At 39.1% G+C, this 20,358-nt stretch overlaps 1 protein-coding gene across 2 annotated transcripts in view; it reads right to left on the minus strand.

Annotated features, from left to right (window-relative positions):
- The window catches only part of ITPR2 (inositol 1,4,5-trisphosphate receptor type 2), a 427,719-nt gene that overhangs the window by 179,379 nt on the left and 227,982 nt on the right, over positions 1-20,358 (minus strand). For both annotated transcript variants that reach the window (XM_079773600.1, XM_079773601.1), the window contains exons 36-37: positions 19,210-19,352; positions 15,459-15,567 (exon numbers count right to left, since the gene is read on the minus strand). In XM_079773600.1, the coding sequence (XP_079629726.1) occupies positions 15,459-15,567; positions 19,210-19,352 (252 nt within the window). The remainder of the gene's footprint in view (positions 1-15,458; positions 15,568-19,209; positions 19,353-20,358) is intronic.

Consider the following 20,358-nt stretch of genomic DNA (forward strand, 5'->3'; position numbering starts at 1 on the left):
AAATTAAAATGATCAATAATCTCAACTTCACTATGCAAATAGCCATGAGTTGAGGACAGAAGGAATTACTCTGTAAATGTATCTTGCAGTCTATTTTTCTGGTACTGCTTTTCCTACTTTTGTTGGTATGAGACAACCGGTTTAAAATATGCAAGAAGTAGAAAAACTTTACACCTAAGAAAAGAAAATAATGCTGCCTTCAATTATCAGAAAAATCTCCTATAAACCAGGATATTTACAAAAGTAACACTATGATATGATTCAATTTCTTTCTTAAAATAATAAAAATACTTCAATGTTAGCTCCCATATTCAGGTGCAAGGAATAAGGCACCGGGGCTAGGCTGTATTACGGGCTAAAAGTAATGCTCCTGTTTGTGTCATGTTTTTGTAAAATTAACTTCATTTCTTTGTGGAAATAAAAAATAACTGGCCACTTTCCCAAAATAAACATAAAATTGTGTGGTTTACAAATACTTGTAAATAGTAATAAAAACACTTCCCCAAAAGGTACATTTTTCAATGAAGGATTTAAGTGCATATTTTGCTACAAGAGGACAAGCATGATAAATTGCTAAAATGATATTCCATTCATTGAATTTTTAGCAAATACAGAAACTCCAGAGACCACACCTGAAACTTCTAATTCTTCGTGATTGTGCTGAAACATTGTTAAAAGTGCTCCAGAAAAAAAAACTGCACCATGCTTTGGAGAGTCAGTCCAAGGCCAAAGAATATCACAAACATTAAAATTCTATCAAATTTTCACAATTCTCATTCTGGGCTTTCACAACCAGTCAGATCTACATAACATTTCAGGTTTATGCTCAAACATCTCTCCACGTGCTTGTCATGGTCACTGGGGTTTGTGTGCCAATCAACTGTTTTCTTTCAACATTAATCTACGACATGAAAGAAGAAGAAAGCAAAAACCCCTTTTTGATGTTTACTTGTTGGCTTAGACCCGGGGTCGGCAAACTGCGGCTCACGAGCCACATGCAGCTCTTTGGCCCCTTGAGTGTGGCTCTTCCACAAAATACCACGGCCTCGGAGAGTCTATTTTGAAGAAGTGGCATTAGAAGAAGTTTAAGTTTAAAAAATTTGGCTCTCAAAAGAAATTTCAATCGTTGTACTGTTGATATTTGTCTCTGTTGACTAATGAGTTTGCCGACCACTGGCTTAGACTGATTTAAATAATACTGTTTAGAAGGAACTTCCTTAATCTGTTTGTAGATGCCAGCAACCTGCTCAGTGCCTGTTGGCTGCCCTCAACAAAATGAACAGAGGAGAAACTGACACAGAAAACACCTGTACCTGTCCTATCTATGCGTAGGTTAAAGAGGGAGGTGGTAATACAGGCTGAATCACATCACCCAAAAATTCCTATGTTGAAGTCCTAATCCCCGGTTCCTTCATAATAGAACCATATTTAGAGATTGTCTTTAAGTGGGTGATTGGATTAAAACAAGGTCATTAGGGTGGGCTCTCATCCAATATGACTGGTGTCCTAATAAGAAGAGGAAATTTGGAAACAGACACAGGAACAGAGGAAAGACCATGTGATGACAGAGAGAAGATGGGCACCTACAAGCCAAGGAGAAGATTCTGGAGCAGATCCTTCCCCTATAGCCCTCAGAGGAACCAACCCTGCCAGCACCTTGATCTAGAACATCTAGCCTCCAGAACTGTGAAAAAAAAAACTATCTGTTGTTTACCAGTCTGTGGTATTTTGTCATGGCAAACCTAGAAAATGAACATAGGTGGCATTTCATTCATTTGTATCTTATCACAGCATATGCTACAACATATGACAGGTTCTAAGTAATTGTTGGTTATCCACCAACACCGTAAAAGTGAGGCCAAGCTTTCTCCCCATAATTTCCATCATGTGCCCAATTCCTGAACCAGAAAAACACTGCTCATCATGCCCGTCCTCCTAACCACATGGAATCACTAGCCACTGGCAGAGGCCAACTGGGAGTGGGCCCTTCATTTACTCCTCGGCTCCTGGCCCGATTCTGGAATAGTTCCCGATTTTTGTGAGATTCTCCTCCTTCCCTAAAATAGAGGCACCGCTGAAATATTCAATATGCCCTTTCCAGAAAGTATCCCTGGCAGGAATGAATAAGATGGTATGCAAACATGTGAATCTCATTTTACTCGCAGAGAAAGGCAGATGCAGAGCTGAGCAGACTCCTGCCAACAGATCCTGGAGGAAGCACTGCTTGATCTCAACTGTGAGATACATTCCCAAGCCATGACACAGCCTTCAGAGATAGCAAAACATAAGAATCTTTCTGACTTTAAATATAATTTTTACATGATTCTAGATAGAGCTGAAGAAATAATAATTTCATCACTCATCAGCGAGTTACCATATTTTCCAGTTTATTAACTCTCCTTTAATAATAGAGTATTCTGGCTCAAAGTAATGAAAAGGAAAACCCAAGCTACTTAGGAAATTCTGAGAATAAAGCACACCTTTCAAGGTCTTATAATGAGAGCTTGCAATCTGCTTTTTAAATTAGATTGCATTTAATGGTGAACAGCTAGTTTACTAAGGAAGAGAAGACCTGTGGTGGGGTGATTACATAATCTCTCTTCAAAATTAGTCACTTGCTGTGTTTGCCGTCACTGGCTTCACACACAGATGATGTTTTCCTAACAGGACTTAAGATCAAGTGTCTATGCAAAGTGCATTTCATTGTTAATGTTAAAAATTATTTTACTGATCGAGTAATAATTAAAACAATTTAATAATTAAAACAATTTAAAATGTGCCGAATAAACTAAATCATGAGCTAACCCCAAACAATGCCTATAGCACTTACAATGCTTTATATGTGCCACTGAGCACATGGGAGAGGCCACATCGACCTATAAAACTTTATCAACAGTCATTAAATAACACTCTTCAGTGGAAGAGGTGTGTACTCGCTGTCTCATCTGATGCAGACTTTCCAATTATCCTCTCATACAAAGGTATGATTAGAAATTAACACGCATCAAATGTCATCAGTGAACATACTGAATAGGGTCCAGTTCAAAATCATGATTCAGTTCTGAAGTTTATACTTTCAGACCAAGAAGGAATTAGTTATCCACCGTGGACTAAATCGATCAAGTGCATGGGAAAGTTAAACTTAAATGTCTTCCAGAGGTACTTTCAAGACTTCTTTTTGCAAAATTAATGCAGAACCATTATTCCAATGGCTATCAATTTAATTAAGTAAAGGAAAGGGAGAGAGGATTCAAATACAAAACAACCCACGAGTTTTCAAATTAGAAATTTTAGCCCCCACTTTTAAAGTGGGAATTTTTCGTAAGAAAAATCTTGTGTTATGAGACAATTAGTTAAAGATGGTGCATACAAAGAAGAAAAGAATCCAAAAAGAACAACTTCTTAGTCAAGATTTCAAAGATTAATATTTATGAAAACAATTGGCAAACAACAGTCCATGATCCAAGAATAAAAAATGTTGTAGCAGATGCCTTGTCAAAAGGCTACGGGCTGAGAAGTAGCGTACTCTCATCCATATGTTTTCTCAGCCTTGAGAAAAGATACCCTCGGTTCTTTCAATGCTGGAGAACACAGAATGCCTGTGTACACAGGGAAGAAGAAGCTTTTCTGTAAAGGGAACTGTGAGCCAAGATTTCTGGTTCCATTTGGAAAGAAGTGGCATACAGACTTAAGTGGAACATGAGCAAGAAAACCAGCCAAATAACTTAAATAATCTAAATAAGTCAATGTGTCCAGAAGCAGAAATTAGAGAAGAAATTGGAGTGGTCATTGTTTGTTTTGGCCTGCCTGGCATCCTTTCCCCCATCTTTTGGCCACAATACTCCAATTCTCTCATAAGGAACCACCCTTCCCCTCTTCCATGCTGTTTTGCTAGGATTGTTTGTTATGCCCTGTCTTCAACAGCTGCTCAACAGTTGGGTTTGTGACTATGAAATCTCCAGTTAAATAAGCAGAGGCCTGGCGCAAGCTGAGCAACTGGGAAATGAGAGAGATCAGTGGTCCTGACCAGGTCAAAGGACAGTCTTAACTGGGGTAGCTAAACAAACGAGCGGAGTGGGAGAGAGTAAACGTCAGCCAGTGGGATGCTGAAGTAGCTATTATGAAGAAGCAGTCCCTGGTGATGAAAACTTCCTAGGTGTTACTGAAAAAGCAGGCGATGGATGTGGGGGAGAGAAGGTCAGTGAAGAAACAGAGGTCAAGAGCCTGAAAGGCCAGAGTGTTAGATGCATAGCCCACGTGGATGAAAATCACACCTGATGAGGGCAGGTCTGGGGGCCCAGACACTGAATGTGCACCAGGTTCCAAAGTCTTGGATGGGTGAGAGAGAGTGACGAGGATGTTGGCAGATGTCAGGGTGATATAGACAGAGAGCCTTCATTACCCTCCAAGGAGCTGAGGATTTTTAAAAAGAGCAGAGGAATCAGTCCAGAAGTGGCCATGAGAAGCAACAAGGACACACAGCCTCTTCACATGGTAGCTGAGAGAAAAAAGACTCCACAGACAGAGCTGCTGAGAAAGTGGGGTGGCCTCAGGGGAATGAGTCTTCATGTAAAGCTACTAGTAGAAGGTGGAGGGAACTCACAGAGGAGGAGGTAAGTTTGCTGAGGGGGATGGAACAGGAGAGAAAAGTCTGGGAAACTGTGGAGGAGAGAAATGGCAGGGTCAGGGCAAGGACATAGAATGTCATGGAGATGACAGTGGGGCTGGGGGTAGAGGAAGAATTCAGTGTTAATACGTTGTACACTGACTGGTAACGGCATGGTGGGACTGATATCAACATTCTCTTCCTAGCAGCCAGAGGTCTTGTCTAACTCTGCCCTGGGGATGGGGACCCTTAGCCAACTCTACATAATGGTGTAGCCTATTTGTTGAAGGAATAAATGGGGGTCGATGGTGAGAAGCCTAATGAAAGTATCCTTCTCAAAGTTATGCCCAAGGCTGAGATCATTGCTGGTTACCACTCACCCTTTGGGAATACTTCCCTAATTGTACTTTGGCAATTTGAAAGAAAATGAAATCAACTCATACCTGGGATGGAAATCATATAACTGCATGTCTTTGAGTTGGTATCTTTGACATTATTTCATCCATGTGATATTAATTATAAGCATTCGATCTGATTTTAATTGTCCACATGCCCTCATTTAGATCATTTTGTATCACCGATGCATTATCCCAAGCTGCCACGTGGGTACATTACCACATTCCATCTGTTTTCCCTATTCCATCACCCTACAAGGAGTACAGTCTACAATTTGAGTTTTCATTAAAAGCTCAGCCAAAGGCTAAGAACAACCAAGGAAAGATAAACCCAACAATTGCATCGAGCAATCTGCAAATATTCAAAATGGTTCGTGTTGTTTTGTTGTAACTAAGATCCGTACAAAAATGCTTGAGGTTGTCAAGCACCAGACGAAATGGGCAGAAACCAAGCCCATCCTGAAGAAATCAGTAAATGATAGATGTTCAAAATCATTAAACGCAAGAAGAAATATCTCCAGGTGGTTTATGTTATTTTAAACAAGAAAACTGTTTTCTTCTGACAGCCATGGGTGACATTCCTACAGCTTTGCAGCTGGTATGAGAATACAATGAAAGACAGTCTCATGTAGTGGTTGTAAACATAGGGTCGGAGCCAGACAGCCTGAGTTTTCATCCTGGCTCCATCATTTATTTTTTTTAATTTATTTTTTGCTGTGTGACCTTGGGCCAGTTCTGTAACATTTCTGTGCTGCAGTTTCCTGAATGTGTTGTTATGAGGGTTAAGTAACCAAGCCAGCCCTGCAGGTGAAAAGTGAATTTCTAAAAGCCATTGTTGCTTTTATACCCACCTTTTTTTAAAATATATTTTTATTGATTTCAGAGAGAAAGTGGGAGGGAGAGAGAGAGAAACATCAATGATGAGAGAGAATCATGGATCGGCTGCCTCCTGCAGGCCTCACACTGGGGATTGAGCCCCCAACCCCGGCATGTGCCCTGAAAGGGAATCAAACCCGTGACCTTTCAGTCCGCAGGCGGACACTCTATCCACTGCGCCAAACCGCCTAGGGCTGTACCCACCTTTAACGATCAAAATCTTGTTGCCCTGATGAAAATATAACAGAAAAATTCTAAAGTAGAAAAGTATTCTAATTGTGTTTCTAAAATATATCTCTTATTGTAAGGAGACATGGACATAGTTCCATACTTCCAACCATTGAGATATCTAGTTAAAACAGCACGCACACACAATCGCAATATAGGAATGATTAAGATGACACAGCATATCTGCAGCATCACTTACTGTATCCAGTGTAAAGCATTAGAATATTACCAAAAAATTGCACTCACTTCTAAAATATGTTTAATAAGCATTTTTACATAATGCAACTGATGCTAAAACGGAAATTAATTTTTCCTTTGTGAAACAGTTATCAAATCCTTAAGCTACAGCACACTATGTGTAGTAATTCTACCTAAGTTTGTTTATTTGCCTCCTAGAGAGAGAAGTGAGTGTGTGCATGGAAGGGGAAGGGGAGTAGTTGCCCTTGTGATTCAGCAAGACCGTTCCAGTAAGAGGAACTTGATACAATTTATAGATACACAACAACGCAATTCCTGCTGGGACTGACAGGTCTGCATATTTGATGCAGGAGTTAAGTTTCTTGGTATAATTCTGATTTATTCTTTCTGCTGCTCCTCAAAATCAGAAATAAAAAATTACTTACAATGGTGTATTTTTCCAGCTTAGGAAAAGAATAAGTTCTTGTTAATTCAGCTAACAGTAAATTCGAGAGTTAAAAGAAAAAAAAAAAGATGGAAGATATCTTAAAAATAACTCAAGGCATCATTTCTTAAAGATCTGTATTCCTCACCACTCCAGATATCAACTTTTACATCGAGAAGCCACCGTCTGTCATCACTGTTCAATGTATAAATACCAGTTACCCCACCTGGGCATTTGTAAAGATCACAGCCCTCAATCCGATGCTGTGCTGTGGGTTGAATGCCACCTTTCCACAAGGGGCTGACTACAATGGTCATCTTAGAAAGTACTGTTTGGAACTTTTGTATCTAACATCCAGGACACTAACAACGCAGACCCTGACCGCAGGATGGGGTTTGGGAGCTCTGATATTGATCTGCAGGTCTGTAAAAATAAATCTCAAACATCCCCTGCAACTACTGCATCACGGTGTTCCCAATCAGCTTGGTCGAAAATCTGCAAGCCTTTGCTAAGTAGCTCACTGAATCAATGGTTTATACTTTCCAGTACAAATGCAAATGTTACAAAGAACAAAATTGAAAGAACTTTTCATTTTATTTAGTTGAATATATGAGAAAATAGAAGAGCTGTGATTATAAGTCATATAACCTGTTGGCTCTAGCATGCTCAGGAGACAAAATGTTTGGGATGGAATACAAGTTCTCTCCCACCTACTGGATGTATGACCTAAACTCTGCACCTCAGTTTCCTCACAGTAAAAGGGAGATAATAACATTTCCTCTAATATACAGTTGGAGATGTAATATATAAAAGGATCAGGAACAGTATCTGATACAGAATAAGTTCCTAATAAATGCTGGCTACTATTCTATATAATAAAAGCCTAATATGCTAAGTATCTGGCCGACTGGTCAGCCGTTCAACCAATCAAAGCGTAATATGCTAATGATATGCTAAGGCTACTCAACCGCTCACTATGATGTGCACTGACCACCAGGTGGCAGATGCTCCGACTGGTAGGTTAGCTTGCTGCTGGGGTCCAGCCAATTGGGACTGAGCGAGATGGGCCAGACATGCCCTGGAGCCTTCCCTCAGTCCCTCCCTGGTCTGCCAATCTCCCACGTCTCTTCCCCAGCCCCAATCGTGCACCAGTGGGGCCCCTTGGCCTGGCCTGCGCCCTCTTGCGATCCGGGACCCCCTCGGGGGATGTCAGAGAGCCAGTTTCAACCTTATCCCACAGGCCAGGCTGAGAGACCCCACTGGTGCACGAATTCGTGCACCGGGCCTCTAGTCTATATATAAAAGGCTAATATGCTAAGTGTCCCTCTGACTATCTGAACAGTTTCTATGATGTGCACTGACCACCAGGGGGCAGACACTCAATGCAGGAGCTGCCGTGACAAAGCACTGGACATTTACAAAGAAAGGGCACCACGGACCTGGTGCCGACAAAGCAACACTCAGCTTCCCCCAAGTGGGACACAGGCCCCACCACCACCCTAGAGTGACACCCCACCAAATCGCAGCCGATGCTGCCAAGACCCCATGGCGCAAAATGCAGCCCATAGCCTAGCCCAGAAATGGTGGCTGTGGGCGCTGGGTAATGATGTCACATAGCAACGCCCAGCTTCCTCTCCCTAGCGACTAGCCTCCTTGGAGTTTCTTCAGCCCAGGAACATGACTTGCTTTATAGCCAGGTGCAAACATTTTACACTTTAACCAAATGTCTGTGAAGCGTTTTCACATGCCTCATGACCTTTTATCCTCACAGAAGTCCTGGAGTATGGAGATAGGAGACTCAATAGAATCCTATTTTCTTTTCATTAGTCAGAAAACAGAGATTTAGAAAGTTTAGAAACTTGACCCAAATGAAAAGAAGAAATGGTAGAACTTGAAAATGACTTCAGGTTCTCACTGTACAGAATATAGTCAAACACTGCTATAGTTAAATATTTCACCCTTTGTTCTCCCTGTGTGATCTATAATAATAATCTGATTCGTTTTGATATTTACTGCTGTGTTGCTGACAATTACCTGAAAGAGATGTTGGGGTGCTTCACTGGGCTGGAAAAAGTTTAACTAAATCAGAAAGCAGGTCTAATTAAGCAAGTTTATCCTATATAATAAAAGGCTAATATGCAAATAGACTGAATGGGGAATAACCGAACAACCAGTCGCTATGACGTGCGCTGACCACCAGGGGGCATGTGTGCAACATGGCGGGCATCAGCTGCAGTGGGATGGTGGAGCAGGTGAGTGGGGGGGCGCCAGACCAAGGCAGGTTGCTGGTCGCTGTCACTGGGGCAAGCCTCTGGTGGTTACTGAAAATTCTTTGCTCCCGCAAACCGCAGTCACACCCGGTGCTCACACCTACTGCCAGTGACAGCCCCGCTCACACCCGCTGCCAGTACCGGAGCCACCACTCGCACCCACTGGCAGCGCTGGCCCCGCTCGCACCCACAGCCAGTGCTAGAGCCACCGCTCACATCTGTTGCCGGCGCCCAGCGCTGGTCCCGACCACTCGGTGCCATCAGCAGGTGCGAGTGGCAGCTGCTGGCCCCAATCACCCCTGAGGACTTCTCCACCTTCCCCTGATCCTGAGGGGTGATCAGGGCAGCAGTCGCTGCTCCTTGCACCCGTTGGCCCCAATTGCTCCACGCTGTCAGCAGGTGCGAGCAGGACTGGTGCTGTCAGTGTGTGGGAGTGGCAGTGGCAGGAGCAGGGCTGCTGGCAGACAGGGGACCAGGGCGGGGCCACGGCAGGAGGGGCTGGTGGGGGCACGGAGGATGGGCCGAGACCCGCCCCTGTGCCCACCACAGCCTCGCAGCCCACAGTTCCTTTCAAGGTGCACGAATTCGTGCACTGAGTCCCTAGTCTATATATATAAAGCTCTCACTGGTGCCAATTGCATGCGTGTGTTTCCATCTGTCATTGTCTATTGTGAATTTGACATTTCTATTACAGAGAAAGGGTGAATAGTGATATTAAAGTATTTCTTCTAATTAATTTCCTTTCAATGTGCATGAATCCATGCACTGGGCCACTATAAAAAAAAACCAATGCTAAAACTTCACCATAGCTATTGTAGAGTTGTATTTTTTCTAGATCTCTCTGCAATAGTATTCCAAGAATACATGGCAGTTTAAACCTGAAAATTTTAAGAATATTGAACTTGACTAAACATCTTTATTATTTTATACATTATATGTGTGTCAGTGTAATTTAAGGGTAAATAAGAATATATTCCAAGGAAAAATTATGATTGGCATTCAAAATAGGTCAACTTCTTTCACTGCAATGTAAGGAAAGGTACTTCACACTTCCAGTTCTACAGGCTATCCCTGAATATGTATAGTGTTCATTATTTCTTCCTATTCTAAAGTACAGAGCTACAAATTTTATATATTTAGGATCAGTGGTTATAGAAACCTTGACTATTTATGATTTATAGATGTTTTTCTTTTTGTGGGAGAAATAATTTATAATATTTTATAAATCTTAATGAAATGTAAAGAGTATAAAATGAAGAAAATTGACACCCCCTCCCAAATCCTTAAAACCACACCAATCCTCTGAACACAGCCCTTCTTCTTTCCAGCCAACCCCCTCCCCGCCATCAGCCCACCTCTATTCAATCCACACAGTTCCTTTTATCTCCATTATCACCTCTGGGAAATCCTTATTCAGATCTGGACCTAAAATATCTTTAAATCCACAAGACAAAGGTATGGTGCTATCATTAAGCTACTCTGTTCAAAAGCACACTTATCCTAACGGGTGTTTCCTCTTTTGTGGTAGAGAGGTCTTGGAAATAAGAGTAGAATAAAATGGCTTTAAGGTTTGGAAACATTAAGAATCATACTGCCCTAAAGCCATTTTAAAAGGGTCCTTCTTTTCTCTTTCCTCCTCAGATTTCCCAATATACATATTTTAAGTGCAAGTAAATACACCTGCTGTTGTTAACTAAAAAAAAGAGAAAAAAAAAACAACCCTTTTGAATATGCCAATCCTGCAAGCATACTGAGCTCTGGAGGTTATTAGTTACATTCTTTGTAATTTTTTGCTTTTCTATCAGAATCAACTAAATAAATAATACTTATATGAATTTTTTTCTAAAACTTGGGTAACTTTCCCTCTTAAAGACTTTCTATGTATAATTTTCATGTTTTGTCCTTCAATAAAAAGTATTATAGCCTACTGTAACATAAGAGTACATATATGGTCACTAGATGACTTCACATACAGATACACATAACAGAAAATTATATTTCCTTTGCTTCTATTACTCTGTTGAGAATCTTAAAGATATTGCCCACCCACTTTTCTCAATCTTTGGCACATACTTATAAACATGAAACAAGGTAGAATATATGGTAAAATTAATTTAGGACCTGTAATCAAAGGTATTATAAATTATAAATGTTTGTAAAATAATTGACTATCAGATAAAATGGTAGTTAAATGATGACTTGGCCAACAGAATCAGAAAACTGGGTTATTAAAGATGGAAATTGCTTTAAAGGGAATCTGGTTCAACCATGAAGCAACTTTATGCTTCATTACTCTATTTTTATGCTTCATTGCTCTATTTAAAAAAATTTAGGAGTTACAAACACACACACACACACACACACACACACACACACACACACACACCTACTTCTGGTATTGGAGACCAAAGAAACAAAAATGAAAATAGAAATTTGCTTTTAAGATGACATTTATAATTTAAATAGGTGGTCTTAAATGTAATATTAAGATAGCTAATGTGAAAAATCCTGGTATGAGTGTTTTGTTTTGCTTTAATTCTGAGAGATCTATTGGGAATACTCTAATGCACCGATAGTACAAATCTAGTTGATTAGGTATTAGACAACCAGGCATTAGGTAACCTATGTGATTTCATGCAAATAACTTCTCTGTATCTTCCCACATTACAAATGTGGAGATAACACTGCCTACTATACGTACTTCCTGAAATTGGTGTTGAAAGGTAGCAAAATATTTTAAAATACTTTGAAAACAGCTAAGTACTGTAAATTTAAAGCATTTTAAAATGTTCATTTGCACTTAAACTGCACTACATAGTCATTTTAGTGAGCCACAGGTAAACTCTCTATATTCTACATATCATTTCTCACTGTCAGTAAAAGAATCACAATTATAGATTGGGTAATAGCCTTGTCAAAAATATCTATGCCATAACCACCAGAACCTGTACTATGTTACCCTACATGGCAAAAGGGACTTCGCAGGTGATTAAGTTAAGAATATTGAAATGGGGAGATTATCTTTGATTATCTAGGTGGGTCCAATATAATCACAGTGTCCTTGTCAGAGGGATGCAAAGGGGTCAGAGTATGAAAAGGGGAGGTGACATTAGTGTGTGTGAGAGAGGGAGAGAGAGAGATAGGAAGATGCTACTCTGCTAGCTTTGCAGATGGAAGGTGGAGTCACAAAGCGAGGGATGCAGGCAGCTTCTAGAAGCTAGAAAAGGCAAAGAAATGAATTCTCCTCTAAAGTCTCCATAATGAATACACCAGCGCCAAAAACTTGATTTTAAGTTTTTGACCTCTGAAATAATAAATAATAAATTTGTGTGGTTTTAAGCCACCAAATTTTTGGTAAATAGGAAACTAATACAATCATGAAAACACAGCCAATTATCCACTACTGATAATCAGGGTTTTTCTGAGAGTACATGGGTTGTAAAATAATGGCTCTGACCAGTTTCTGAATCTGTTACCCAGTGCCATGTCACCCAGACTGGTGAGTCATTTAACAGCTCCCCTCCACTGTCAGGGACAATTGAGCACCAACTACTTAAGAAGGGCCAACTGACAACATGTGGAGGTCACCTTGTCCTGACTCCGTCCCAGAGTAGATGTTAGAATCATTCTAGATCTAATATATGTTCCTTTAAAATATTCTGGGGAAAGAAAATTCTTCTACTTCCACGGGTAGAAATGCTTCTCCTTCCAAAACACTTAGAATTAAAGTTATCTAAACTCTAGAATTCTTTCACCTATATATTTTTTTTCTTATTCTGTCCTTAGTAGACATAGAAATTAAGAAATAATACTTATAAGTCCCTTTCAGGTTCTTCATTTCTTAGTTAAATGACTGCATTTCCACATTCTTTAATATAAAACCTGCTGGACAAAATATGCTAATCTTTCTTAAGAGTGATGCATTTGTAAAAGTTGGCTGTGCTCTAATGAATAAGATTAGGCATAGAGGAAGGAGTTTTGGTTAAACCCTGTTCTGGTACTCACTGTGTGACCTTGGGCAAACCACTTAACTTCTCTGAGTCTGAATGACATCATTTATAAAACAAGGAGCTTGGAATAAACACCCAGAAACAGCCTGAAGAGTCATTAAAGAGAGGCACAAAGTCTCGTGAGACTTTCTAATAAGAAAGTAATCACCACTGGCTGGAATAGTTGATAAGTACTACCCATTAGCTACTCTACAAAGACAATACTAGGAGGATATAGGCTTGTCTGGATTTTAGCAATCCACGATTCCAGATGTAGCACAGTTCAGTGCAGGAAAAGCCAGATTCTTGGCGGCTAATGGATGAGGAAGGGTGGGGGGGGGGGGAGGGGGAGCACAGGAGACAGACATAATGGAGGGCCTGGAACACCAAGGACAGTGCAGAGTCCCTGAAGGTTTCTGAAATGCTCTCATGATCTCAGCAGACTATTATAGGAGTCCACTGGCATGTGAATTGCACCACGTGGTGGCCCTTAGCTTGCTGTGTCATCCATGGCTTTATCCCCAGTGCCCAGGCACAATAACCAATAATATAATTAATAGTCGCTCACAATATATGTGTTAGATGACTGAGTGAATAATCCCAACTAGCCTTTCTCATCTTAACTTTCTCTGAGGGCTATGTCCTGGTGGTGACATTCACATTGTATCTTATGCAAATGGTACCCCTTGGACTTAATGAGAACAGCAGCTCTGCCTCCCTTCAAAGAGGCACTGAATGGACTTCAGGGAACTGAATGGACTACTGGAGTTTTCTAGACAAAGATAATGGAAGCCTAAACTAGTGATAGCAGTGGGAGTGGGAAAGAAAAACAGATGCCAGCATAATGTGTTTAGGGTGGTTTAGGAAATACACTAAAATTCTCTTGACTAGTCAAAGTAAAGTCTTACTTGTTTTCTTTCCTATTTTTCTTTAGAGTAATTCAATAATAATCTGTCACAGAAAATTGGAAGGCTTGTCATTTATCTCCTGTTAAGCACAAGTTAAACTGTTATCATAAACCTCACGCTTCTGTCAAAAATTTATATTGATCCCATTTTTCTATTTTAGGATCTAGCACTTCAGTCAAAAATAAACAATTTACAGAAATATTTTAAGGAATCAAACACACACACACACACACACAGACACACACATACCAAAAAGCCCTAAGGAACTCTGCCATTTTTTAAAAGCATACCACATACGCAAACTTATACGTTTTTTCCTGAATCCTATGTCACAGAAACATTTGCTAAAATTGCTCTGTCTTTATTTTGATAATTTGCTTTCCAAACACAGTTTAAATGATGAAGAGAACTACTGTAAAGCAAGTCATTTTGATTACTGAGTCAAACATATGATTCAAATCGAGTATTTTAAAGCTACACAGCTTCTATTAACATTCAAGATTCCATTGGATTTTTTTCTATGAGACACTTTTTAAAAAGAGAGAAACCTACAACTACAATCTTTTTGGAATTCAATAGCATATACACAAATAAATCAAAAAAAATTCTTCCGATTTTAAACATATCAGGTGATTATTATTTACAGGAACTAATCAAAAAGTTATTAAGAGTATGATAAAAATTTTGTTTGAAATCAAACATAAAATTAAAAGGTAGGTATCTAAAAAGAAACCACATTAGATTTATATTTTATACAAAAGTATATAACCTTGGATATTAAACATGCTTCTAGCTATCTCTTAATGAGCACCTGAGCTGTCATTTTTAATAATAGACTGACAATTATTACCTACTAGAGGCCCAATGCATGAAATTCATGCAAGAGTAGGCCTTCTTTCCCCTGGCTGCTGGCACCAGCATCCCTCTGGCACCCAGGACCTGAGCTTCCCTCGCAGCCCCGGCTTCATCTTGCAGGTCGTCCGGAAGGACGTCCAGTCTAATTAGCATATTATGCTTTTATTATTAGATAAGTTGGTATTCCCTGAAAATTATTTGTGCAATACTTAAATTAATATAGTTAAAATAGAAACTTAGTATCCCATTTATTTTTTTAAAGTATTACTTCATAATAATTGGTAAAATATTATAGAAAATGACATGAACATATATTTACAATAAAAATCAACATGTGCCAAAATACATAGAATATTTCAATGCTAAGCAGATCTTTATACAAAATCTTAATAATGCACCTCAGTTGCTCATTGTTAAAAACATCATTTGGTCCATTGAAGCTATATGAAAAAAATATACATATTCAAGATAAAACATCATAAAAACAAGTAAACCAAATACCTGGGTAATTGTAATCTTAAATATTTCTCAAGTGAAAGCAGGCAGGAGAGATGAATACCATAAAAACTCAAATTATCTAATTCATCTAAGTACACAGGCCATTAATATGTAATGTAAGTAATTACAAAATAACCTTTTGTAATTCATTGGTGACAGTATTCTAGAAATTCTACTTTATTTTCAAATGCTAAAAAGTTTTTAGAAATACCTCTTCCACGAAGATGTCTTTCTTCTCTAGCATTTCTCGTAAAGTCTGAAGAATTTTAATGCACAGTTTTTCTTCTTTCTCCATTAGTTTCTTCGTATGATTAATCAACCTTAAAGCAAAACATTAAACCTTAATTAGGACAGTGATTTCTCTTCAAGCTGTATATTATCATCACATGCTAGAGGGAAATAAGTCACACTATTATTTAAGAATATGAAGCAAACAAGAGAGATGCCTGTTTTCAAATTTTTTTTAAGAATTACACTTAAGCTATAGACTCTGCGTTATAAAGCTTCCATTGTGTTACAGGCAGTATATCTCAGTGCTTCTAATTTATTCAGATAGCATATTGTTAATGGGACACAATACTCTTTGAAAAACAATAAAACACTAATTATCTTTAATATCATCATATGAACTGAAACAACTTTACTGGGAGAAATATGAATATTTGCAGTATATTACATTTTTATGTAATGTTATACTATATTATTTTCTATATACTATATTACATTGATTATACAGTACTAGCAGTATACAACATTGCAACCTTAGCATGGGCTGCTTTCTAGTTTCCATTAATAATAATATGCTATTTTTCACCACTAGAGCTTGGTAAAAGCAAGTTTTTGTAATTAGAAGCAAAAAAAACAAAAACAAAAAAAGCAACAAAAGGGTAACATTAAGACATCTATCCATTTACTATAATTTGAACAAAAATTCTGATTAATATTATAGTGGTAACTTTTGCACTGGTGTTCTGTCAAGAGAAAAGTTTGAGGATCACAGTTATATAGCCTCCCCAAGAACTCAAAATCAAATCAAATGTTCATCATCAGAATTTCTAGCTTAGCATATATGGTTCTTAATTAAGCTGATTTGTAAGATGACCCTGTGAGACATGTCTTCCTGGAAAAACAAAAAGATGTAGGCTATAAGGGAATGATCTGATGATTCCAGTGACATAACAGGAGTGCTATGGGACAAGTGACATTTCACTAGATAATGGCTAGTAAGTGGCTTATCAGGTGTCAGCGTGATGGACAATGACTTCTCATGGACTCTCTTAACTCATCCTTATAACAAGCCAATGCTACAGGTTACATTGCCAGTCTAATTTTACTAATGAGAAAACTGAGGTCTAGAGAGGGAAAGCAACTGGCCTCTAGTTACATAATTATTAAGGGGTGGCATCTGGAAATAGTCCCAGGTCCATCTGACTTCAGAGCCAAGACTCTGAAGCCCCACTCTGTGGTGACATGACTCTGTTCACTGATCTCTTGAGTCTCAGAGGTACTGTGAAGAGAGTCCCAACAAAACTAGGCTGCACACAGCCGCCTCTTACACGACATGGTAAGGGCTCTAGCAGCTGTAGTGGCAATGCCATAAACGAGACAAAGAAGCTGTCACCTTCTGTTGGGGGAGTTGCCTAGGGCTGACAGAGAGGGTTTCAGCGACAAGATGACATTTAACTATGAAGATTTCACCTGGCAGGGAAGAGTGGAGAGGCAGAAGGCATCCCTGCATAGGGAACAGTAGGAACAAAGGGTGGGGCCAGAAAGCTGACCCTCACGTCCAGGAAATGATAGTTCTCTCACTGGCAGCTGACACTGAAAGTCATGGAAGAGGAGAGTGTAAACGATGTGGTCTGGAAAGAAGGAACTGGGAATATCATGCGAAAGAGTCTGGAATTTACTCTATAGAAAATAGGTTATTGTTTTAAAGGGCCTGAATAACCCTGCCTACATGTGAAAAACAAATCCATCAATGGCAGCGGGAAAGATGATATGGAAGAATGAGAACAAAGCAAGAGATGAAAGGGACATGTGATGGGGAAAGGATACAAGAGGCGATATGGAAATAAAGTAGCCAAGTCTTCACAGCAAAGGAAACCATCAACAAAACGAAAGGGCAACCTACTGAATGGGAGAAGATATTTTCAAACAATATATCTGACAAGGGGTTAATATCCAAAATTTATAGCATTCATGCAATATAAAAAACACACACAATCTGTTTAAAATATGGGAAGTCAACCTTTCTCCAAATAAGACAAATGGATGACCAAAAGACACATGAAAAGATATTCAACACCAGTGATCATTAGGGAAATGCAAATCAAAACCACTATGATATACCACCTTACATCTGTCAAAATAGCTATTTCCAAAAAGACAATTATGAGTGTTGAGGATGTGGAGAAAAGGGAATCCTCATACAATGTTGGTGGAATTAAAAATTGGTGCAGCCAATATGAAAGACAGTAAGTAGATCCCTCAAAAAATTAAAAGTAGAACTACCTTATGACCCAGCAATTTCACTTCTGGGAATTTATCAGAAGAAAATGGAAACACTAATTTGAAAAATATATATATACATCCCTATATGTTCATTGCAGTATTAAATACAATAGCCAAGATACGCAAGTAACCTAGGTGTGCACTGATAGATGAATGATGGATAAAGATGTGAAAGATAAATTCCATTGTGTGTATATATGTCAATACACACAATGGAATATTACTCAGCCATAAAAAGAATGAAATATTGCCATTTGCAACAACATGGATGTACCTAGAAGATATTATGCTAAGTGAAATGAGTCAGACAGAGAAAGACAAATACCATATGCTTTCACTTATAACTGGAATCTAAAAACAAACAGAAAAATGAACAAACAAAACAAAACAGACTTATAGATACAAAGAACAAACTGATGATTGCCAGATGGGAGGGCAGAAGGGGGAAAGGTGCAAAAGGTAAAAGGAATTGAGAGGTACAAACTTCTAGTTATAAAATAAGGCCCAGGGGTATAATATCCTCATACCCAGCAATATCCTCATATCCTCAACCACACAGGAGTTGGCTGTGATGGATGATGGTCAAGGGGGCTGGCAGCCTCAACCAACTCTCCATCCAGATACTCTCCAAAGAAGAGCAAGTAGCTCTGCCTGGCGGTCTTGAGTCTACATGTGATTTATTTGCAAATCACTCAATGAAGTGCCCTCCACGTTAAGACATTTCTCTTCTTTCTGAGGCTTAAGCTACTTTTTCTCACAACTGCTTATACTTGCAGATCTTCCTTGAAAATTTTCACTTACCATTCAAATGAAAATATTCTAGGATAAATATATTAGCTATAACAGATCTGACAATGCCACAAAAATGCTGCGAAAAATAAATAAATGAAAGATCTGCAGAGGAGAATCATCAGGGCACCATGGCAGAGTCCTGAGTCTGAGTCATAATAGCTCTTTACCTGATGCATACGTGGCCCTCAGCTTCCTCATCTCTAAAATGAGGCTGACCTCTCAATCTCTCAGAGTGTTTATGCAGATCAGATAAAATAGGTAAACCCACAGGGGACCATCATGCACATAGTGAGATCTCAATAAATGTTAGCTCCATTTGCTTTCTATGTGAGTGAAAATTGGTGACTTTAGACAGGAATCTTTTTAAGGGTCACACCCTGTAGGTATAGAAAGGAGTCAGAACCAAAATATTATTTGATGTGATATTGTGTGCCAATCATGACACATTCCACTTGCAGTAAATTTTAGTAAAATATGACTTTCATCAGCATAAAAGTTCAATGATGTCAAATTATTTTGGAAATTTAGTTTAACATGGATTTTAGACCTTTGACATACTCTGTGGACTGTCCTTATGTGCCAGCAGAGTAAAAAGCAGAAATGTCACAGGCCATCTCGGTTTGGTTATACTAACAGGGTCGCAGATCGCTCCCACTTACTTGGACATGAAAGCACCGCATCGGATCCTTGCATCACTCCCCTCAGGGAACAGTAGCTCTGGACTGTACAACACATCTACCAACACTGAGAATTCAGCCTGCATCATTGGGCTGAACTGTTGCTCCAAGGAGGCCACTACATCCTAAGGAAGAAAGCACAAGAGAACCTGTTTGAAGACCTAAGTCAGACTTCATCCTTTGAAGACATGACAAGCTGAGGAATACTAACCAGGAATGAGATGTGGGAATTTCGCAGATATACCCCACCTTCCCACGGTACCCAATATCTGTTCTTTCAGTACAGTCTGGTTTTCTGTATCAGTGCTGCTTGGGTCTCTGTTGTCATTTATAAGATAAAGGAGAGGTGGGTAACTTATATGATTTCTAAGATATACACACAAGATGAAAAGCCAATAAAACCACTGATACAGGCCTTGAATTGTCTAGGGTTGTAATAGACACATGACAGGTATTCATCTAATTAGAATTGGAACATGCCTGTGCAAGAGCTACAAAAAAAAAAAAAAAGGTTTATCTATGTGTCATTGGTCATCTGGAACTAACCATTTCTTGCAATGGGAAAATTCCTTGCTATATTGTTTGAAAAAATGTATAGAATATAATCCCTTCCCTCTTACAATAAAGAGTCTTAATAATATCGCCTAGTCTCCAGTCATCAGCACCTCTTAAATGTCTCACGCCCTCTATTCCCATCCAATAGCCACCAATCTGTTGACCCGGCCTTCATTGTTGTATGCAACACCTGTTTATTCATTGCATTCATACCACCATCTGGCTGGGATCTTAAGTAATTCTTAACTAATCTGCCTTCCTCTAGTCTCTTCCTGTTAATCCTATCCTGCAAACCAATAACTGCTTAATCATGTATAATGACATTTTTCCCAAAAAATTGTAATGACCTTTAATGATCTGAATAGCCTTCAAGTTCATCATACTGAAACTAACTTGTCTTTTTAATCACACGTAATGCTTATCTATTAAAACTCTGAACCTCCACCAATTAATCTACATGTAACCTCTCATAATATTTATTCCAGTTCATGTCTTGACCATTTCTTCAACACAATACCCTCATTTGCTCCAATGAAATTCTCTACAATTATGTGGGTAGGAAGATGTCTGTTATGG

The sequence above is a fragment of the Cnephaeus nilssonii genome (assembly GCF_951640355.1).
Source record: "Cnephaeus nilssonii genome assembly, chromosome: 6".
Lineage (NCBI taxonomy): Eukaryota > Metazoa > Chordata > Mammalia > Chiroptera > Vespertilionidae > Cnephaeus > Cnephaeus nilssonii.